This window comes from Stegostoma tigrinum, chromosome 6 (assembly GCF_030684315.1).
Source record: "Stegostoma tigrinum isolate sSteTig4 chromosome 6, sSteTig4.hap1, whole genome shotgun sequence".
In the NCBI taxonomy this organism is placed as follows: domain Eukaryota; kingdom Metazoa; phylum Chordata; class Chondrichthyes; order Orectolobiformes; family Stegostomatidae; genus Stegostoma; species Stegostoma tigrinum.
Window position 1 is genome coordinate 99,905,647 of NC_081359.1, and position 24,730 is coordinate 99,930,376.

Here is a 24,730-nt window from a genome sequence, read left to right on the forward strand (position 1 = left end):
TGAGCGCAAAAGCTAATGTTTTGGAAGCTGCTTGGCCTGCTGTGTTCATCCAGCTCCACACTTTGTTACCTCAGATTCTCCAGCATCTGCAGTTCCTTTTATCTCTGATGCAATGCGATACAGTGACATCTTGTCGATCAAATGCTGTTTTGATCCGTGGTCTTAAATGTTGACTCAGTATTGATTTCAAAGCAACTTATTTTAGTCATATTTGCAAACAAAGGCATCTGTGGAACATAGCCACTGAGACACTTTCCTAAAAGTGCTTGCAAAATGTAACTTTCATTAAAAATATATTTGATTTCTAATCTGCAGTCTTTGGAAACTCCACATGGACTGATACTGTAACCAGAAGTTCTGAAAGACATTTAAAATTTTTACATGTCGTGAGGATTGTTGTATGGTTTAAGCTGGAACATTCTTGTATCATGAAGTGGAGCGAGGGGAATTTTCAGTCTGCTTTGAATTCATAGAAGAAACGGAAATCATTTGAATTACTCCTTTTTTCTTTCTCTTTCTGTCAGCTTCTATCAGGCACAACAGAAACTGAAAAATGCAAAATTTTACAAATTTTCTTTTATTGTTACATTCTGGACTTCTTTTGAAAATTTCTCCCCTCGTGTTCTGAAAGCATTGAGTCCTGTGGGGCTACTATTTGACATGGCCCAAGCATTCTGTCGAGTTAAAATCAAAATATTGTCGACGCTGGAAATATGAAACTGGCTGGACGTCTGTATGACACAGAATGTGCTGGAGAAACTCAGCATGTCTGGCAGCGTCTGTGGAGAGAGAAACAGAGTTAACATCTGAGTCCAGCAAGAATCTTCTGCGTAGTTGTTTGCAGGATTAGTGCTGATGAAATGTCCTCTGGAAATCTGCCCTCTACAGCTTTCCTATCCCTATAATCCTGCACCACCCACTTGTGTCTCCTTCCCATTATCTACACAGCTCTGGCAGACCCATCATTTCAGCCTCTCCCTTCCCCGCTGAATTTATTTCTTCCTGCCTTTACTCTATTTTGTCCCTCCTTGTTCAGTCTATCCCTATTGATAGTTATGATTCTCCTGAGGCATAGCATCCCCATAGCACGGAAGCAATCCATGATGACCTACACCAGCCCTCTGAAGAGCATCCCAACCCCTTCCACTCTACATTTCCCTTGGTTAATCCCCCTAGCCTGTACATATGGGCAAGTGTAGCATGAGAAATTCACCCAATTTGCACTGCTTTAGACTGTGGGAGGACACCAGAGCACTCAAATGAAAGCCACGCAGACACTGGAGGCAGTCACCAAGGCTGGGATCGAACCTGGGTTCCTGAGTGCCATAAGGAACACATGCTAACCACTGAGCCACCATGCTGCCCAATATCAGGCTCAAAACATCAACTCTGCTTCCTGTTTCCATATATGACACTAGAGCTGTTGTGTTACACCAGTAGACTGGCTATTTCTTATAAAGCTGTCATTCTCTATCTGTGATCATAGATTGTAATAGCGAAAGAAATCACAGTCAAGTCTGAAACAAATCCAGTGACCTTTCTTCAGAACTGTTCTCCAGTAGTTTCTGTTTTCATTTCAGACTTCCAGCATCTGCAAATGTTTGGTTGATCGCAAAGCAGTCTTGCCCTATTTTTACACCTGCACCTTGCAGAAGGAGATACTAGACACTTTCCAACCTTGCTGAAGCATTTCCAAAATATGGACTGGGCTGAAGATGATAGAGGGGATCTGGGAAAGTGAGATGGTGGCAAGAGGAATTGAAGGATCAGGGTTGTGAAAAATCTGCGGTGATAAAACATTTGGTGTAGTGGTGTGAGGGAAATGTTCCTTTCCAAATTCATGTATCCTTCACACAGAAGGCGTAGTGAATGGAATGAAATGACATGAAATAAAATCTCAGAGTCTGAGCGAATAGTCACAGTGAGGGAAATACGAGACAATTCTTTGAATGACATTTGGCTTATATTGCAAGCAGTTCTGTTTTTCATCTGTTGTAACATGTTTCCTTAAAATGCTTGGGTCTCACTGGGGACAATGGGTTCCTGTTATAACAATCAGTGCTGCATAAGGGTAGCATAGTGCCTCAATGGGTAGCACTGCTGCCCCATGGGACCCAGGTTTGATTCTAGCCTCAGATGACTTTGTGGAGTTTGCATGTTCTCTCTGTGTCTTGTCTGGGTTTCCTCTCACATCCCAACAATGTGCAGGCTAGATGGATTGATCATGACAAAATTGTCCTCAGTGTTCAGGGATGTGTGAGTGAAGTGGACGAGCCATGGTAAATGTGGGTTTATGGGATACAGTGGGGAGGGGGGTCGTGGCATGATGTGTCTGGATGGAGTGCTCTTCAGAGGGTCATTGTGGACTCAATGGACCAAATGGCCACTTATAATGTGTTCACCTCGGAGGAAATTACACCTCACAATATATTGGGGCAAACGCATTCACCACAAGGGAGTCAGCCTCCGTGGAATGGAAGTCAAATTCCAAATACATTCTACTGAAAATCAGGAATTATTGAGGGTCACAATTTTTTTTTTAGTGGGGAAGGAGTTTGTGGGAAGGTACTGCTGGTCTGAATTCCTCCCCAAAATATTAACCCATCCCTTGCTACTTGACTTGTATTGCATTTGTAGTAACTTCCGGCTTTAGTTCAAAATATATTTCAGCAATCATGGTTTTTACTGTCTTCTTTGTGTACTTCAAAACCATTTATTTGCAAACAGGCCATAAGAAGAATGAACATTTCTGTTTTTAAACTTAATTTTTCTCTCTTTAGATATTTCCAATCAACAGATTCAGATATGTTATGACACATGTCTCAGGCAGGTGGGACTTGATCCCATAATTTCTCACCCAGGGTGGAATCACTGCCTCTACATCACAAGATCAACATATTTAAGTCAAAAATTTCTCTCTATTCAAAAGCTTCATATCTATTCCAGTCCTGATGCTGATCAGGGATCTTCCTGTGCACCCATAGACCTAAAACAAAGAATTAATCAATTATTTGGCCCTACTTCAGTTTTTGGTGTTAGAAATTTTGTGAACTTAAGATGTAAGGGAAGGGGGATATTTCAACTTCTTCAAAATTCCAAAATTTTCTAAGCATTCTGAAGGAACAACGCTCCAAAAGCCAGTGTCGGATTACACACTGAAGCCGTCTGATTTTTGACCTTGTCCAACCCAGTCCAATACCAACACCTTCAAAAATTTCAAAATTTTGTTTTAAATTCACTTCTACTTTCCAACAATCCCTACTCTACTGAGTATCCAGGATTTAGAGTAAGGCTCCAGAGTCCTCACCTCCACATGGGTGTCTCAGCCAAATGATTAGGATGTATAAGTGTTAGCTAGCTGTTTATGATAATCTTCATCCATGATGTAACACATCTTGCTCCTGTCTGCTTTCTATTCATAACAAATCTCCAACAATGGATAGTGTCCTGGGAGTTCACCGCTGCATCTCATTCATAATCTCTCACTTTGTATAACTCCTCAATCCAAATTCATAGCCTCTCATTTTGTCTTGTCATCTCATGTGATCTTTTTACTCCCATTGTATCAATTACAGATGAGGACATTTCTCAATTTCTTCTTGTGATACTCTTCAGTGTTGGCCCCCTCTCTCTCCTATCATCATTACCCTTTCATTATTCATTCACGAGATGTGGATGTCACTGGCGAGGCCACCATTATTAGCTTAATTCCTTTCCTAGAGCCTGGGAGCCATTTATTGAACTGTGATGAAGTTTATCTTAATTTTACATTTTAAAAAAAATATTATGTAGGACTTCTGATAATATAGGTACAATGGTGTGGCAATTTGTAAAACTTTTCACTGTATGTAAAAGTACCCATGATAATAAATTTCTATTCTATTCTATTCATTTTATTGTCCACCCCTAGTTGCCTTTGAGAAGGCAGTGGTGACCTGATTTCATCCATTTGATGTATGCCATAATATATAACATAATATATATGGCACAATATCCATTTCATTCCATGCTTTACCTGGGAAAATCACAGCTCTTTTCCCATTCATATGTAGCCACATTTTCAAAGTTCTAATAAGCAAGTTTTACCATAGAAAATATCAGCAGTGAACAATCTACTTGAACACAATGTCAATCTCACTTTTGAAATCCAAGTTCTCATTAAAACTGTTAATCTCTCTTTCTCTAATCTGATTTCCCCAGAGCAGAGTTTATTCCTGCTTTCTTTAGACCAAAGGACCCTTTCTTATATTTTTGCCATCTCCTTGGAGACTAATCAAATTTCTTTCTCAAAAGTTAATTTTCAGTGACCAACTGAAAGAATCTCTCAAGATTACACGTTTAACAGCTTTTACCGCAGCAATCTAAAAGCAGCATTCACCAAACACTATTCTGTTAGCCAACTTATACGTTTAGGCTTTTAGATTATTCCCCTTCTGAAACAAAATAAAGTTGCCATAAGCTACCAGACCAGAGAGCTGCTCTCTCACGAGATGCAGATGACTGGTAGCGATTTAGCTTGAGGGTCAATACTTTTCAAGTAAATGGAGGGGTTGATTAGGAAAATCCTTCATGGTAACTCCAGGCAGTAGAGAATTGAACCCACACTGCTGGTGTTCAGCTGCCCACACAGCTGAGCTAAACTGACCACCAACTTTTGAAGCAAATGCAAATCCGACTCTCCATTATACCTTAAGTCCATTAAGTAGACATTCAGTTCTTTATTCTTGCCCCTGTAAGGTTTTCTTCCATCCCTTTCCTTTCTTGATAACTTTTAAGCTCAGAATGGTATTCCACAGTGAAGTTACCTCAGAGATAATGGGAACTGCAGATGCTGGAGAATCCAAGATAATAAAGTGTGAAGCTGGATGAACACAGCAGGCCAAGCAGCATCTCAGGAGCACAAAAGCTGACGTTTCAGGCCTAGACCCTCTGGCAGTTTACCATCTAGCTCACGGTCGGCGTATCTATAAACATAATTTTAAACCTTTGAGTTTTTATTTATTTTTAATGCAAGCATGACCATCCACTTCATGGGAAACTATAAGGACTTTTGTCTCTGTCTCTCAAGTCTGGACCTTGCCTGTGACATTCAACCACATCTTTTGGCTGTAGAGTTCTAGTCATAGGGTCAGACAGCATGAAAACAGACCCTACGGTTCAACCAGTCCATGCTAACCATGTTCCCAAACTAAACTAGTCTCACTTGCCTGCATTTGGCCGTATCTGTCCAAACCTTTCCTATTCATGTTCTTATCCAAATGTATCTTAAATGTTGTAACTGTACCTGCACCCTTCATTTCCTCTGGCAGTTTATTCCACACACTAACCACTCTCTGTGTTAAAACGTTGTTCCTATGTTCCTTTCAATTTTTTCTCCTCTCCCCTTAAAAATATGCCCTCTAGTTTTGAGGTCCCCCATCTTAGGGAAAAGACTGTGGCTATTCACCTTATCTATGCCACTCATGATTTTATAAACCTCTATAAGGTCAGCCCGCCATTTTTGAATCTCCAGTGAAAATAGCCCCAGCCTATCCAGCTGATCCTTTTCACTCAAACCTTCCATTCTTGGCAACATCCTGGTAAATCTTTTCTGAACCCTCTCCTGTTAAATAATTTCCTTCCTACAACAGGGCAACCAGAACTGCACATGGCATTCCGGAAGAGGCCTCAGCAACTTCCTGTACAGTCTCACCAATATGTACCAGCTGCTATACTTAAAGGTATGAGGAATGAAGGCAAGTGTGCTAAACACCCTCTAAACCACCCTGTTGATGTGTGATGCAAATTTCAAAGAATTACTTATCCAAACCCCTCAGTCTCCGTTTAACAATACCACCCAGGGCTGTACCATTAATTGTATCAGCCCTAAGTTTGTTTGATTTACCAAAATGCAATATCTTGCATTTCTCCAAATTAACCTCCATCTGCCATCCTTAGCCCATTGATCCAATTTATCAAGATCTTTTTATAGCCTTAGATAACCTTCTTCACTTTCCACTATATCATCAATTCTGGTTTAATCTGCAAATTTACTAACCATTTCTCCTCTATTTTCATCCAAGTCATTTCTGTAAATAACAATGCCAATCCCCGTGGAACACTGCTGGTCACAGGCACCCAATTCAAAAAGAAACCCTCTACCATCACCCTCTATCTCCTACTGTAAAATCAATTTTGTATCCAATTGGCAACCTGAATCCCATGTGACCTAATTTTAGTCCACCATGAGGAACCTTATCAAAGTTTTTGTTAAAGTTCAAATAAGCAAAATCTATTGTTCGGCCTTCTTCAACCCTTTTTGTGACTTCCTCAAGATGCTCAAAACATTTGTGAGATATTTGCAAATTTGCAGTGTGATTCCACAATTGCTTCCAATGCACATGCCCTCTCTCAAAGTCTATCTGCATGACAACGTGATTCAAGTGGGCTTTATAACCAAGTAGCTGTGCTGTTTATTCTTCTTTAACTCCCAGTCAATCCCATTCCAAAATTAAACAATCGATTTATTGTTTCCACCCATCGATGAAAGATGGAAATGTTGCTCCACCTCAATCTATTTTAGACAGGCTGTCTTCATTTGGTGCACCTTTGGTGATAGTTATAGAGACCAAACTTTGAGAGATGGGTTCTACCACAAACACTGCACATGAAACTATCAGGTCTTATTGTGGGTTCTTGTTTTTGATGTCGACATCTCTTACCAAGACAATGGAATTATCGGTCACCATGATGGTGCGTGACAGTCCCCAGGTTGCTATTTTTGTTTGTCATCAGCTAGTGAAGCCAAGTATGGTAAATTGATGTCAAGAGACTTAATGTTGCACTTGCAAACATCCCTAAAGTGGAACTTTCTGCGAACTGCTGTTTCCTTCCTCTGATTATTACATTGTAAAATCTCACAGATGAGATGAGCTTGGGAGGTCTTAAGGCGAAATGGGCAAGAAGCCAAAGAATGATGTGATCTCATAAAATGGAAAATAGGAGCAGGAGTAGGCCATTTGTATTTTAACTCACACCATGCCTGATTCATCTGTCAACCTGCTCACATTCACTCTGAGTTAAGCAGCATCGCACTTCTAACATACTGATCCTGATTACGCACTCTCTGTGGCTTCACCATTGTTGTGACCTCCTCCAGTCTTATAAAGCTGTGAGGTATCAGCTCCCCTGTAATTTAAGACCTTGAGTGTATTCCAAACATTAACCCGCACCAACATTATTAGCTAGGGCTTTAGCTGCTCTGAAATTTAGCGCTGGAATCAACTCACTAAATCTATTTTTATATTCCATTCCCCCACATTGAAATAAAGGCCACGAGTCAGTTTGCCTTCCTAATACCTGTTGAACCTGGATGCCAGCTTTTTGTGTCTCCCAAATCCTTCTCCATTTTTTTCTCCATTTACACAATACCCAATTCCTCTTTTCTTCCTGCCAAAGTACACAATCTCACATTTCTCCCAGATTGTAATACACCCACCAAATGTTTACCCACTTGCCTTACCTGTCTATATGCCTGTACAGATTCCAAGTCATCGTCACTACGAGCTTTCCCACCTAATCTTATGTCACCTGCAAACTTGACTGTAATACATTCTAAAGCTTGTAATATAATTAACGCATCAATGCCTTCTCAGCAATTAGGATGGCCAATAAATTCTGGCACAGCCATTGACAGCCACAGCCTACAATGGAACAGAACACAGAACAGTTCAGCACAGTACAGGCCCTTCGGCCCATGATGTCGTGCTGACCTATTATCCTACTCTAACATCAAACTACCCTGCATCCCCTACATTTTACTATCACCTATGTGCCTAGCCAATAGTCACTTCAATGTTCCTAACGTATCTGATTCCAGTACCACCACCATCAGTGCATTTCCACACAGCCACCACTCTCTGTAAAGAGCCTACCTCTGACATCCCCCCATACCTTCCTCCAATCACTTTATAATTATGACCCCTCTGAATACTTCCACAGACGATACAAAAGTGTCGAGTTGTGGACAGTGTGGAGGGCTGTTCTAGGTTGCAAAGGAACATTGATAGGATGCAGAGCTGGGCTGAGAAGTGGCAGATGGAGTTTAACTCTTAAAAGTGTGAGGTGGTTCATTTTGGAAGGACAAACTAAAAAGCTGAATACAGGGTTAACAGAAAGATTCTTGGCAGTGTGGAGGAGCAGAGGGATCTTGTGGTTCATGTCTACAATTTCCTGAAAGCTGTCACCCAGGTGGATAGAGTTGTTAAGAAGGTGTATGGTGTGTTAGCTTCCATTAATAGAGGGATTAAGTTCAAGAGCCGTGAAGTTATGCTGCAGCTATACAAAAGCCTGGTTTGGCCACATCTGGAGTATTGTGTCCACTTCTGGTCACCTCATTACAGGAAAGATGTGGGAGCATTGGAAAAGGTGCAGTGGAGATTTACCAGGATGTTGCCTGGAATGGAGGGAGGGTCTTACGAGGAAAGGTTGAGAGAGTTAGGGCTTTTCTCTTTAGAACGACAAAAGATGAGAGGTGGCTTGATAGATGTGTACAAAATGATCGGAGATATAGGTAGAGTGGACAACCAGAGACTTTTTCTTAGGCTGGAGGTAGCTTTTATGAGGGGGCACAGTTTTAAAGTGAGTGGAGGTAGATTTTGGGAAGACATCAGAGGTAGGTTCTTTACTCAGAGGGTGGTCGGGGCATGGAATTCATCACCAGAGAGGGTAGTGGAGTCAGCCTTATTAGCAGCTTTAAGTGGCTATTAGATAGGCATATGGGCGATAGTATAAGACAGCTGTGGAGGTCAGATAGACCTTAGGTTTAGGGTAACCGTTCAGCACAACATTGTGGGCTGAAGGGCCTGTACTGTGCTGTACTGTTCTATGTTCTATGTACTATTCATTTCCGCCCTGAGAAAAGGTGTCTGTCAAATTGTACACCTCGATCAAGTCCCTTCTCATCTTTCTTTGCTCCAATGAGAAAAACCTTAGCTCCCCCAACCTTTCCTCATAAGACCTGCCCTCAAATCTAGGCCTCATCCTGGTAATTCTTCTCTGCACCCTCTCTAAAGCTTCCAAATCCTTTCTATAATGAGGTGACCAAAACTGAGCCCAATATTCTAAGTTTGGTCTGACCAGTTTTGGTTTTGCCTGGCCTTGTTTGACCAAGCTTCAGCTTTGAGAAGTTTTACAGCATTGAAGGTGCTATATTACATGCAAGTTGCTGTTAGTAACCGTAAAGAGGGTTTCAGAGTTGCCTTCACCACTTCTTTGCAACTCTACCTTGTTCTTTCTGCAAAGAATTGCTTTGAATTCAATCTCCTAGCTCAACATGGAATTTCGGAGAAGGGTCCCGACCCGAAACGTCAACTTTTCTGCTCATCTGCTGCTGCCTGGCCTGCTGCATTCCTCCAGCTCCACACTGTTCTGTCCTTTTGACCCTGATTGTACTTTCCTCTTTCTGACCCAAATTCTCACTACCTTGACAAACAAACACATTAAGGGACTGTGTCTGTGGTTATTCACGAGAATGCGAAGGTTGACGAATATTTTCACTTCTGCAGCTAATTATAACTTGCTTGAAGCTTTGTCATTCATGATTGTACAGTGACCTTTGTTTTAACCTTGAATAAGACATTGATCGTGTGACAATGCTGTAGCTTTGAGAGATGTATTTTGCCCTTTTATTTTAAGAGAGAGATTGAACGAGCGGTGCCAAGCAGTTTGTAGAAATGTAAAAAAAGATTGTGAGGCTTTTTTTAAAATTTGGAACAACAGAAAGAGCCTGGATGGATGCGGCCAGCTCTCACAGACCAGGATTTTCAATTTTTTATTTAGCTTTTGGATTCAGCAGAAGTGGCTGGAGTTTTAAAGAAGTATAGCCATTTCTCCCCCTCTCTCAATTACAACTAGAAGCTCAGGGTTTCTCTTCCCACTGCAGGAATTGCATGTGAGAAAATCTGTTTTCTGAATTTGCCCTTTCGCCCAGGGGTGTGGTTATGAGATGTTACTGTATTGGAGAAGTTAATTAGTAATAAGTAATGTATCTATTATTATGTTAAGTTTTTGAATGGAGATGCTATTCTAAATTCTTCTTTCTTCTGTTGTATTTTAATTATAGTGTTAGCATTGCTGCTTCACAGTACCAGGTACAATTCCAGCCTCAGGCAACTGTCTGTGTGGAGTTTGCAAATTCTCCCTGTGTTTGTGTGGGTTTCCTCTGGGTGCTCTGGTTTCCTTCCCACAGTCCAGAGATGTGCAGGTTAGGTGGGTTGGCCATGCTAAATTGCTCATAGTGTTCAGGGATGTGCAGATTAGTTGTGTTAGCCATGGGAAGGGCAGAATGGTGGGGATGCTCTTTGGAAGATCAATGTGGGGCTGAATGACCTGTTTCCAACTGTAGGGATACTATGGATTCTATTTGCCTTTGGTCCCTATCTCTAATATTTCTTTTCTTAATTAAACTGCATCTTTCTCCAAAATCTTGCATGCCTCAGTGCAATAAAGAACCAAATTATACAATGTATTTTAATCACCTTGCTGCAACAGGATAAAATTCTGATTTAGGCAGAAATTTTTTACCCTGCACCCTCCTTTCAGGCTTCTAGTTTTTGCTGCCTTATCTCCTGACCCAGCAAAATTTATCTTTGTGCGTTTGGGCAGGAGAGATAGTGAGACTGACTACTTGGGCTGGCATGTTGGCACAGTGGTTAGCACTGCTACCCCTTAGCTCCAGGCACCTAGGTTTGATTCCACCCTCGGATGACTGTCTGTGCGGAGTTTGCACATTCTTCCCAGTGTCTTCGTGGGTTTCCTCCGGGTGCTCCCATTTCCTCCCACAGTCCAAAGATGTGCAGGCTTGTTGGAATGGCCATGTTAAATTGTGTGTCGTGTTTAGGGATGTGTGGGTTATAGGGGGATGGTTTGGGTGGGTGCTCTGAGTGTTGATGTGGACTTGTTGGGCCGAAAGGCCTGTTTCCGTGCTGTAGGGATTCTATATCATTTTTTTTTCAGCCAGGGTGAATCAGATATAAGATCTTTAACCTGTAGCCTGGGGTATGGGGGAGTTTGATAAAAGGAAGCTGGATCCAATTGGGTGTCAGACATCACAGTGAATGGCTGTTTTTGCTGCCCCAGTCTGAATGACATGGATTGAAGCCCCCTTCAGGCTGGGCTACGCCATGGAGACATGGCATTGCAATGCAGCGCTGAGAGACTGCTTACCTGTTTATTCAGACGTGACATTTCCTGAGGCTCCTTTTGCCCTCCCAGGGGTACGAACATGAACGCCCTGGAATATCTGAAGATGAACATTGGAATTCCAGCTGCCTATAGGATTCAAATAGGAATTGGTGGTGATTGTGGGGGGAAGATGGAAAAGAGAGAGAGACGGGTTTTTGCTTTATGCTGTGCCACTACCAAGACGCCTGTGGAGGCAGGGATTGACCTCTTCATGCCAACACCATCCCCCTGCTCCCTCTACTCAATGGCACTGCTGTCACCAAAGCGATCCTGGCTGGCCAAGGCTGAAGGATGCACCTCTCTCCCAGGGATACTTTACCATCCATGATGCCACAGCAGTGGACATTGCTATCGGCAGTGCCAAGTGTGGAGAGCTGCCGACCATCCAAATGTCTGGATGTTATTGGAAGTGTGACCTTTGCTGCCAAAGAACAGGGAGCCCCAGTGGCAGGCAGGAAGCCATGGACTTTATCAAGATGTTGTCCCTTGGAGGCAGAAACACTCACAATGATATTGTCACCACCATTATCACCATCATTAAAATCCCCCTGAGCCTGAGCCAGTGATGTGTAAAATTCTTCAATTTTATGACCTGTAGTAAAATTGTCCGACCTGTAGTGTCACCTTCATGGATTTGAAAACAAACCCTGTTTCCTTCATGCCACTCACAATGATACCGCTATGAATATTATCCCTCTTTACAATGTCCTTCATAAAGGGCATACCTATGTGCATCATTTAACCAGCATGTGCGGTTTGTGCACTCTCCCTGTGTTTTGTGTGGATTTCTGTTGGGCGCTCCAGTTTGCTTCCACAGTCCGAAGATGTGTAGGTTTGTTGGATTAGACATGGGAAATTCAGGGATACAGAGATGCAGTGGGTCTGGGTGGGATGTTCTTCAGAGGGTTGGTGTGGACTTGATGGCCCAAATGGTCTGTTTCCTCACTGTAGGGATTCTATTATCCTGATTTGGAAATATATCATCATTTTCACATGTACCTAAGTGCCTCGTTTGAATGTCTGTTTCTGTTTTGTTCATGACTAATTTACTATTTTCTGTTGATTAGTTTAAAACACAAACTTTCTGAATTGAAAGCCACCTAAACTTAAATCCATGTCATTTTACAACACAAGGAGAGTAATGGTCCTAATATTGACATCTGAGAGATCCTTGCTGTTCAATCCCGATATCATCCATTCACCTGGAATGTCCACTTCTTGTTTCAATTATCTGTCACCGTTCCACTCTCTCTTGCAGGTTAGTAGATAGAATGGGATCTGTGGCAGAGTTAACCTGCTGCTTGTGAAAGTTCTGGCATTGGTTCCTCTTTTCTCTGAGATTACCTTTCTTCTCGTTCTTGCGGTGAACTTCCTGTTGCGAGTTATTTCCTTTTCATTCAGGTTCATTTGAAGGCCACTTCAGCACAATGTGTGTCAATCCATCTGTAGCCACAAATGCTCTCCTACGCCACTAGCTCCAGACTGTGTTAGGTGACTGAGTTTCTCACAACTTGCTTTGTCTTTTTCTCATTTTGCCCCTCCTGCCCAACTTAACAACTCTGCCCTGTGTTTTCCTGCATGGGAAACATATTGTCATTGCTTTCAATCATAGACTGTTGGATGTGACCTGTTAAGTGCCAAAACTTTACATACAGTGTTCTCTTGCTTATGCTTTGTGGTTTCAATTGGCCCATTGCATACAACATCTACTGAACTGATACGACCCAGCTCCAAATCATTTAACATTTTTAGATTAAGTACCACCGCAATGGAAGAAAGCTACATAGCATGATAAGACTATAAATTGCCTGACCCTCATCGCTTACACAAAATCCATACAGTGTGGAAGCAGGCCATTTGAATCCACAGTGACCTTTTGAAGAGCATTCTGTCCAGACTCACCCATCTATCCTATCTCTGTAACCCTGCATTTCCCACAGCTAACCCACCTATCATGTTCCTGGACACTCTGGGCAATTTAGCATAACAGATCTTAGGACTGTCTGAGGAAACCGGAGCACTTGGAGAATACACACATGGACATGGGGAGAATGTGTAAACTCCACAGTAACAGTTGTCCGAGGCTGAAATCGAACCTGGATTCCTGCTGTGGTAAGGCAGCAGTACAAATTACTGAGACCTACTCATCCCCCAGCACAAGATGATTTCCCTACATTTGGAGATGTGTATGTGACTTTATTTGCAATACCAAGTTGTAAAACAGAATAAGAAAGTTGCTCCAATCCTGTTGTTTTCTTTGCATAACTCACCCCATTGCCAGGGAAGAATTTTTACCTGTCGAGCTTGAGGTACGTAAAAAAAATGCACTTTTAAAAAAATCATTCATGGGATGTGGGCATCGCTGGGTGGGCAAGCATTTATTACATGTGTGCAGTTGCCCTTGAGTAGTTGATGGTGTGATACTTTCTTGAACTAGAGCAGCCCATATGCTGTAGGCAGACCCACAATACTATAAGAGAAGAGATTCCAGGATTTTGACCCAGTGACAATGAAAGAATGATGATTTATTTCCAAATCAGGTTGATAGAATCTCTGCAGCGTGGAAACAAACCATTCGGCACACCAAACCCACACCGACCCTCTGAAGCGCATTCTACCCAGACCCTCTGCATTTCTGTATCCCTGCATTTCCCACGGCTAATCCACCAAACCTACACATCTTTGGACTGTGGGAACAAACTGGAGCACCCAACAGAAATCCACACATACACAGGGAGAGTGCACAAACTCCAAACAGATAATTGCCCGAGATGAGAATCAAACACAGAATTGAATCACTGGCGCTGTGAGGCAACAGTGCTAACCACTAAGCACCATGCCACCCCTGGTGAATGGCTTCGTGCTGGATTTGCAGGTACTTGTGTTCCCATGTTCCTGCTGCTCATGTCCTTCTAGATAGAAGTGGTCCTTGACTTGGAAGGCTCTGCCTAAGGATATTTGAAACCTACGGAATCTACAGTTTGCCATGGCAATAGCGACGAAGGATGCTGTAGGTTGCAGAGAGACATAGATAAGCTGCAGAGCTGGGCTGAGAGGTGGCAAATGGAGTTTAATGCAGACAAGTGTGAGGTGATGCACTTTTGTAGGAGTAACCGGAAGGCAAAGTACAGGGCTAACGGTAAGATTCTTGGTAGCGTAGATGAGCAGAGAGATCTCGGTGTCCATGTACACAGATCCTTGAAAGTTGCCACCCAGGTTGACAGGGCTGTTGAGAAGGTGTACAGTGTTTTAGCTTTTATTCATAGAGGGATCGAGTTCCGGAACCAAGAGGTTATGGTGAAGATGTACAAAACTCTGGTGCGGCCGCATTTGGAGTATTGCGTACAGTTCTGGTCACCGCATTATAAGAAGGATGTGGAAGCTTTGGAAAGGGTGCAGAGGAGATTTACTAGGATGTTGCCTGGTATGGAGGGAAGGTCTTACGAGGAAAGGCTGAGGGACTTGAGGCTGTTTTCATTAGAGAGAAGAAGGTTGAGAGGTGACTTAATTGAAACATATAAAATAATCAGAGGGTTAGATATGGTGGATAGGGAGAGCCTTTTTCCTAGGATGGTGATGGCGAGCACGAGGGGGCATAGCTTTAAATTGAGGGGTGAAAGATATAGGACAGATGTCAGAGGTAGTTTCTTTACTCAGAGAGTAGTAAGGGAATGGAACGCTTGCCTGCAACAGTAGTAGATTCGCCAACTTTAGGTACATTTAAGTCCTCATTGGACAAGCAAATGGACGTACATGGAATAGTGTAGGTTAGATGGGCTTGAGATCGGTATGACAGGTCGGCACAACATCGAAGGCCAAAGGGCCTGTACTGTGCTGTAACGTTCTATGTTCTATGAGGCCCTCTTTATTTTTACGTCTGGCCAAGTATCCAGATGGGACCCCTCTAGCATCTCAACTAAGAGACTTCACCTCCCATTCAGCAGCACACCCTCAATACTGGACAAGATTGTCAGCCTAGAGGCAGAATTTTATGGTCCCTAGCCATCACCTTTCTAGGCAAAAGGAAGGCGATGGCCTAGTGATATTATCACGCAGCTATTGATTCAGCTAGTGTACCAGCGACCCAGGTTCAAATCCTGCTTTGGCAAAAAGAGGAAATTGATATCAATAAAAATAAAATCTGGAACTTTGAGTCTAATCATGTGCATGAAACTGCTGTTGATTGCCAGGAAAAACCCACCTGGTACACTAATGCCCTTTAGGGAATGATATTTGTATCCTTGATAACAAAGTGTGAAGCTGGATGAACATAGCAGGACAAGCAGCATCTCAACAGCACAAAAGCTGATGTTTCGGGCCTAGGCCCTTCATCAGAGAGGAGGATGGGATGATGGTTCTGAAATAAATAGGGAGGGAGGGGGAGGCAGACCGAAGATGGATAGAGGAGAAGATCGATGGAGAAGAGGGTATAGGTGGGCAGGTAGGGAGGGGATAGGTCAGTCCGGGGAGAACGGACAGGTCAAGCAGGCGGGATGAGGTTATTAGGTAGGAAATGGAGGTGAAGCTCCACAGAGCAGAACAGAGTGCAGAATACCAGTGTTACAGCCATACAGGAAATGCAGAAAGAGCAATCAGAATTAACATTTAAGACGTCTGTTCAAAATTTTGATAATACTGGAGAAGAAACTGTTCTTGAATCTATTCATGTGAGTATTCAAACTTTTATATCCTTTTCCTGACAGAAGAAGATGGAAGAGAGTATAACCAGAGTAGTAGGAGTCTTTGATTATGTTGGCTGCTTTCCTGAGGTAGGGGACAATGTAGACAGAGTCAATGGTTGACAGTTGTGGATGCAATAGGCTGAAGGGCATTTTTCGCTGCCGTAAATCTCTCTGACTCTCCAGCTTCTGGCATTGATACTTTGAAGATTTGTTTTATTGACACCTCTTTAGAATTGTAGCAATTGATATTCTTTGAGGCTATGATAAATGGATGTTTTCTAAAGCATACTTTTAAAGCATAAAGTGTTTTAAGTGTGCTTTATACACATGTCATTGTCACCGTACGGCTCATCGGTTCTTTACGGAATTTATTCTGAATAGATAGACACGGAAGTGGCTCGAGTTGGCATGGTTATTGTGAGGAGCAGTGGAGCAGGATGGGAGGCATGAGGTTGCGTGGAGAATAAGGAGCTCCAATGGGATTGGGAGGCAGGGTGATGGTGCATGAGAGGTGAGAACTAGAGGATCTATAAATGTGAAAAAGACTACTGGTAAAGTTCCCCATGAACCAATGTGAGCATTTTAACCAGCGTGAGTTACTAGCTCTGACCTGCTTCCAAACATAATAGGCCTGAGTCCATCCTACACCTGAACCAATTTAATCACTCAAGCTTACCACCTTTGTCACAAAAATCCCAACCTGGTTTTTGCACAGCAAAAGATGGTCACATCTTGATTTCTATTTTCTACTGTGTAAAATAAACCTGGTAGTTTCTATTTTTATATTAGTTTGAAGTTTCCTCTTACTCTCTTGTCTGCTAAAACACTTGTTCATTGTGGTTCAAATAAATGGCATTTATACCTCTGGATTAAAGAGGCTAATACTCCCGTATAAAACCGAAGTTGCACAGTTTAAACTGTTGTCTTTCAGCTAAGGGTTTACTGTACTTGCTTCCCTTGCTAACCATGATCTAAATTTTGATAAAAATAATTTTTATTCAAAACTATATTTACAATTTTTCTTCCTCTTTTTTTATAATTTGATGTTCTTTCTTTTTGCTACTTTTTAGGGTGTTTTATGATCTGCGTCTAACTTTCCTTCAGATTTCTGTTGAAGATCTCCACTATGGTCCTATTGTACACATGCCTTACAATTTCCTTTGTTTTACTGCTAGCATTAAGTGATGGACGCCTGGAATTCCTAGCAGACATTAGTAAGTATTAAACTTATGCCAGGTATATTGTATTATAACACACAGTTAAGAGCACAATGTATTTTGAAGGCAGTCACGTGACATTATAATAAATGATATTCCAGTATACAGGTACTGACTAATTTTCTGAGTAATGAAGTCAGTGTTATGTTGTTAATCAGATCGGTACATATGTGTCACCTATAATAACATCAGTAAGCTCAGAGTCCACACCAAAGTCTGATCCTGTGATAGCATGGCCTTTTGAATAGTATTGTGAGTAAACTCCAAGATATCTGAGTCCAGAACATATACCACCAAGATATTAGTGGAGTGGGCACATAGGTGGCAAATGGAAGATAGTATAATCAGGGTGGTAGGAGTCTTTTATTCAGTTGGTTGCTTTCCTGAGGCAGGGGCAGTGTAGACGGAGTCAATGGATTGACAGCTGTGGACGCAATGGGCTGAAAGGCCTTTTTCTCTGCTGTAGATCTCTATGACTCTACAGCTTCTGTTATTGATGTTTTCATGTTCAAAGCAGAAAAATGTGAGGTGATACACTTTGGGAGAAAGGAAGTGGAGAGGCAGAACAAAATAAAGGTCACAACCTGAATGGATGTGCAGGAACTGAAAGATACATGCATAACACCCAAGGGTAGCTGGACGGGCGGAGAGACCAGTTAATAAAGTATGGTGCAGCGTCAGCTTTATTTATAGAGGATAGAGTGTAGAGCAGGATGGTTATGTTGAAACTTTATAAAACATTATTTAGGCCTCTGCTGGAATATTATAACACAGGGGCCGAGGCAGAGCAGATTGGGAGAAATTGTTCCTGCTGATAAACAGCTTGTGAATGAGAGGGCATTCATATCAGGTCATTTACAAAAGAAGCAAATGTACATGAGACAAATATTTTCCTACGAATCGTGGTTTGGGACTGGAATGCAATGCCTGGAGCTGTAGTTGACAGATTCAACTGAGGTATTCAAGAGGATGTTATAGCTGATTATTTGAATGGAAAAAATATTCAGGATTGGGGGAAAAGGTAGGAGAATGGCACTCAGTCAGAATGCTTGTTCAGAGAACCTTAGAATCTATTGAATCCTTACAGTGCGGAAGCAGGTCATTCAGCCCATTGAGTCCGTGATGACCCTCCGAAGAACATCCCATCCAGACCTAACCCCTAACCTATCCCTGTAACCCTACATTTTCCCATGGCTAGCCCACCTGGCCTGACCATCCCTGGGCACTATGGGCAATTTAGCATGGTGAAAGCAACTAACCTGCACATCTTTGGACGGTGGGAGGAAACCGGAGCATCCGAAGGAAAACCATGCAGACACAGGGAGAATTAACAAACTCCTCAGAGCCAGTCGCCTGGAATCAGACAAAGGTTGCTGACGCTGTGAGGCAGCAGTGCTAACCGCTGAGCCACCATGGCACAGGCATAATGGTCTGAATGATATCATTTTGCAATGTAACAATTCTGTGATTTCAAGAGATGCAATTGTGGTCAAACAATAAGTGGATCCATCTTAGTAAAGAGGAGATCTTATTTGTAGAATCCCATTAAAGAATCTGATGAATAGTTTTGCAGGGGAGTTTAGGTGGACTTGCCTACCTTACATTGGAACTGAGAATTGTGCTAAGTTGCTAGGAGCGCATGTGTTTTTATCCGTGGCTGTTAATGTTGAATTGCAATTAGAATGTGAATGAAATTGAACACGTTGATAACTTTCTCCGCTAACCGTTTATTTTTGTTTATTTATCATTAAACAGCTGACCTTAATCCACCGACCAACCTCACAGTTGTGGATAGACAGCTTGGGGAAGTGACATTTTCTTGGAATGATGGCCTCAGTGAATTCATAAAGGCTCAGAGCCGCGTTAGATATCTCTTTGAGTACAAGTACTTTGATTCTCAAAGTTGGCAAGAAGTAAGACACAGTTATTTTCTGTCTATGTTGAAATCTAATTCTAACTGCTGCAATTTAATATGAACTTTTATTCAGGAAAAAAGAACAAATATGATTATGGATAATTAGCTTTCTGTACATCCCAAAAATGCTCCATTTTCCCTCTAAGAGTTTAATGGTCAACAATTGTGAAGCCTCTATAGATGTTACACTCAAATGGCATGGAAAAAAGATAAAACATTTTAGGACGTCCAGTCCCTACACACCTGTATTCCTCATGCAGATGGCCTCAAGGCCCTCCGCTTCTTCCTGTCCCGCAGGCCCGACCAATCCCACCCCACCGACACCCTCATCCGCCTAGCCGAACTCGTCCTCACCCTTATCAACTTCTCTTTCAATTCTTCCCACTTCCTACAGACAAAGAGGGTGGCCATGGGTACCCGCAAGGGACCAGGCTATGCCTGCCTCTTTGTAGGTTATGTGGAACAGTCCCTTTTCTGCACCTACACAGGCCCCAAACCCCACCCCTTCCTCCATTACATTGATGACTGTATCGGCAACACCTCTTGCTCCCCAGAGGAGCTCAAACAGTTCATCCACTTCACCAACACCTTCCACCCCAACCTCAAGTTCACCTGGGCCATCTCCAATACATCCCTCACCTTCCTGGACCTCTCAGACTCCATCTCAGGTAACCAGCTAGAAACTGATGTCCATTTCAAGCCCACTGACTCCCACAGCTACCTAGAATACACCTCCTCCCACCCACTCTCCTGCAAAAATTCCATCCCCTATTCCCAATTCCTCCGCCTCCGCCGCATCTGCTCACAGGATGAGGCATTCCATTCCCGCACATCCCAGATGTCCAAGTTCTTTGAGGACCGCAACTTTCCCCCCGCAGTGGTCGAGTACGCCCTTGACCGCGTCTCCCGCATTTCCCGCAACACATCCCTCACACCACGCCCCCACCACAACCGCCCCAAGAGGATCCCCCTTGTTCTCACATACCACCCCACCAGCATCTACAATCCGAACCTACCACCCAAGACATTTTTCCATGCCCACCCTTGTCTGCCTTCCGGAGAGACCACTCTCTCCACGACTCCCTTATCCGTTCCACACTCCCCTCCAACCCCACCACACCCGGCACCTTCCCCTGCAACTGCAGGAAATGTTACACTTGCCCCCACACCTCCTCCCTCACCCACATCCCAGGCCCCAAGATGACCTTCCTTATTAAGCAGATGTTCACCTGCACATCTGCCAATGTGGTTTACTGTATCCATTGTACCCAGTGTCGCTTCCTCTACATTGGGGAAACCAAGCAGAGGCTTGGAGACCGCTTTGCAGAGCATCTCCGCTCGGTTCGCAATAAACAACTGCACCTCCCAGTCGTGAACCATTTTAAATCCCCTCCCATTCATCAGACAACATGTCCATCATGGGCCTCCTGCAGTGCCACAATGATGCCAACCGAAGGTTGCAAGAACAGCAACTCATATTCCGCTTGGGAACTCTGCAGCCCAATGGTATCAATGTGGACTTCACAAGTTTCAAAATCTCCCCTTCCCACACTGCATCCCTAAACCAGCCCAGTTCTTCCCCTCCCCCCACTGCATCACAAAACCAGCCCAGCTCGTCCCCTCCCCCCACTGCATCCCAAAACTAGCCCAGCCTGTCTCCGCTTCCCTAACCTGTTCTTCCTCTCACCCATCCCTTCATCCCACCTCAAGCCGCACCTCCATTTCCTACCAACTAACCTCATCCCACCTCCTTGACCTGTCTGTCTTCTCTGGACTGACATATCCCCTCCCTACCTCCCCACCTATACTCTCCTCTCCACCTATCTTCTTTTCTCTCCATCTTCGGTCCGCCTCCCACTCTCTCCCTATTTATTCCAGCTCCCTCTCCCCATCCCCCTCTCTGATGAGGGGTCTAGGCCCGAAATGTCAGCTTTTGTGCTCCTGAGATGCTGCTTGGCCTGCTGTGTTCATCCAGTTTCACACTTTGTTATCTTGGATTCTCCAGCATCTGCAGTTCCCATTATCACAGTCTTTAATGTTTCTTGCCATTTCTAGCAGCCCAACACAACAATTGAGTTTGGAAATTCAGAAGCATGAAAGATTCCCTGCTGTCTGGGTAATCTACACTCCAGCTATTAGCACCACAGGAATGATGCAGGCACAATGTCACTATGACCAAAGGGTCAATCATAGTAACATGTTACATAGTTACACAACATATCCCACTGGTCAGAAATAAAGTTACAAGGATAATTCAAGTCCCTCTAACCTCAGTGATGGAGAAACATTTTCACATTAATATTTGGCACAAAATTAGATGTTATTTTGGCAAACTCAGATTACTGAAGAAAACCAAGTGCAAATTGGATAAGGACAGATCGTGTTTAACAAACCTGTTTGATTTATTTGAGGAGGTCACAGCCAGGGCAGATGAGGGTAATGTTGATGATGTGGTATAGATGGACATTTGATTATGGCAAACAGATTGCAGGAGCAGGTACAAAAGCATGAAATGGAATGCAGAGAATGCATGAAATGAAGGACGAGGGGAAATGAAGTGAGATAATGGATAGAGTTCTGATGAACAGAGGACCATGGGATTATTCATGATCAAATGTTTGAAGATGACAGGGCATGTTGAGACAGCAGTTAATAAAACCTATTTGAACACAGGGTTTCAGCTGTGGTTTGCAAAAACAAAGACATTATAATTTGATACAAAAACTAAAATCCCGTGGGATGCTAGGTGGGCTGGCTAGATGGGTACAAAACTGGCTTGGTCACAGTAGACAGAGGGTAGAGGTGAGAGGGTGTTTTTTTCAGAATGGAGACTGGTAACTAGTGGTGTTCCACAGGGATCAGTCTTAGGTCCTGTGTTGTCTGTAGTATATATAAATGATCTGGAAGAAAATGTGGGTGGCCTGATTAGTAAGTTTGCAGGTGACACGAAGATTGTTGGAGTTGCTGATAGTGCCAACGATTATGAAAGAATGCAACAGGATATGGATAGATCAGCGATTTGGGCACAGAAATGGTAGATGGAGTTAAATCCAGACAAATGCGAGGTGATGCATTTTAGAGGATCAAATTTAGGTGTGAATTATACGGTAAATGGCAGAACCCTTAGGAACATTAATGTACAGATGGATCTGAGTGTGCAGGTCCACAGTTCCTTAAAAGTGGCAACACAGGTGGCCAAGATAACAAAGTGTGGAGCTGGATGAACACAGCAGGCCAAGCAGCATCTCAGGAGCACAAAAGCTGACGTTTCGGGCCAAGAACCTTCATCAGAGAGCCTAGGTCTTTGCTCGAAATGTCAGCATTTGTGTTCCTGAGATGCTGCTTGGCCTGCTGTGTTCATCCAGTTTCACACTTTGTTATCTTGGATTCTCCAGCATCTGCAGTTCCCATTTTCTCTGAACACAGGTGGCCAAACTGATTAAGAAGGCACATAGCAAGCTTGCCTTCATCGGCCAGGGCATGGAGTACAAGAGTTGGCAAACAATATTGCAGCTATATAAAACCCTTGTTTGGCCATAGTTGGAGTATTATGTGCAGTTTTGGTCACTACACTTGGAAACTCGGAACGCCTTGGAAGTTTTGGAGAGAAACCAGAGAAATTTCACCAGGAGTTTTCTTGGTCTGGAGGGCATTAGCTATGAAGAAAGGTTAAAAAGACCCAGGTTGTTTTTACTGGAAAGACAGCGGCTGAGAGGAGGCTTGATAGAGATCTACAAAATTATGAGAGGCATAGATAAGGTGGATAGTCAGAGGCTTTTATCCAGGGTTGAAGTTTCAATTACAAGGGGAGCACAGGTTCAAGGTGAAAGGGGGAATGTTCAAGGGATATGTACAAGGAATACTTTTTTCATGCAGAGAGTGGTAAGAGCCTGGAATACACTGCCAGAAGGGGTGTTGGAATCAGGAACATTAAAAATATTTAAGAGGCATCTGGATGGTTCCATGAATAGGGAAGGAATGGAGCGATACAGATCGAATAAAGGCAGAAAGTTTGCTTAAAAAAGAAACCCAAAAGAACTGCAGATGCTGTAAATCAGGAACAAAATCAAAAGTTGCTGGAAAAGCTCAGCAGGTCTGGCAGCAACTGGGAAGAAAAAAATCAGAGTTAACGTTTCCGGTCCGGTGACCCTTTCTCAGAACTGATTTGTTTATAGTTTAGTTACGGCATCATAACCAGCTCAGGCTCGGAGGGCCAAAGGACCTGTTCCTGTGCTGTACTTCTCTTTTCTCTCTTTCGATAAACCTCTGTACATCCAGAACAAAAACAGTACCTGGTTTGTTGAGTGCATTCCCAATAACTTTAAGACAGTTGTTTATGACATTTCACCTCAAGATGTCTGCAGCTTTTATTTGCAACAGTACAGCTATCCAGGGCCTGTTTAATCACATCTGTGAGTGGTTTACTGCCATGTTCTGCCATGTGACAGGTCGGCACAACATCGAGGGCCGAGGGGCCTGTACTGTGCTGTAATGTTCTCTGTTCTATGTTCTGGCACAAAGCCTTCGTGTACTGGTACTCTGGATAAGATGAAGTTTACTAAGGCTAAGAGTAACATGAATGGCCTAGCTTCTAAGTACCAGCAAGATCAGGATACTACATAGAACATAGAACAATACGGCGCAGAACAGGCCCTTGATGTTGCGCCAGCCTGTGAACTAATCTAAGCCCATCCCCCTACACTATCCCATCATTATCTACATGCTTATCCAAGGACTGTTTAAATGCCCCTAATGTGGATGAGCTCACTACATTGGCAGGTAGGGCATTCCACGCCCTTACCGCTCTCTGAGTAAAGAGCCTGCCTCTGACATCTGTCTTAAATCTATCACCCATCAATTTGTAGCTATGCCCCCTTGTACAAGCTGAAGTCATCATCCTTGGAAAAAGACTCTCACTGTCCACCCTATCTAATCCTCTGATCATCTTGAATGTCTCTATTAAATCCTCTCTTAGCCTTCTTCTCTCCAATGAGAACAGACCCAAGTCCCTCAGCCTTTCTTCATAAGGTTCCAGGCCAGGCAACATCCTGGTAAATCTCCTCTGCACCTTTTCCAATGCTTCCACATCCTTCCTGTAATGGGGCGACCAGAACTGCACGCAATATTCCAAGTGAGGCCGCACTAGCGTTTTGTACAGTTGCAGCATGACATCATGGCCCTGGAACTCAATCCCTCTACCAATAAAACCTAACACACCGTAAGCTTTTTTAACAGCACTAGCAACCTGGGTGGCAATCGGAGATGAAGGTGAATTTGAGAAGGAGGGTGAGAAAAAGGCTGCATAAATAAATTTCATATTATGAACTTCTAAACATGTTTTCTTTATCGCATTAAGACCTGTTTCTGAGGTTTGTTTTGCTTCCTGTTCAGTGATTTTATATTTTCTGATTTTTTTAGTGGCTAATTTTGCTGTGCACAGAAATGGCCAATAGTAATTTGAAAGTAAAACAACGGTTCATTCACAGCGAGGAATATGTTGTTCAGTTCTGGGCAGCACACTGCACAAAGGGTGTGACAAGGTCTACTCTCCTTGGGGAGGCAATCGCCTAGTGGTATTATTGCTGGGCTGTTAATCCACAGACCCACATAATATTCTGGGGGCCCAGGTTCAAATCTAGCCACAGAAGGTGGTGGAATTTGAATTCAATAAAATATCTGGAATTGGTTGTTGG

At 43.1% G+C, this 24,730-nt stretch overlaps 1 protein-coding gene across 1 annotated transcript in view; it reads left to right on the forward strand.

Moving 5' to 3' along the window:
- Positions 1-24,730, forward strand: part of LOC125453613 (interleukin-13 receptor subunit alpha-2-like) — a 51,928-nt gene that overhangs the window by 3,051 nt on the left and 24,147 nt on the right. Inside the window, exons 2-3 of the mRNA XM_059646943.1 lie at positions 16,976-17,119; positions 18,878-19,035. Coding sequence (XP_059502926.1) covers positions 17,032-17,119; positions 18,878-19,035 — 246 coding nt within the window. The 5' untranslated portion in view covers positions 16,976-17,031. The remainder of the gene's footprint in view (positions 1-16,975; positions 17,120-18,877; positions 19,036-24,730) is intronic.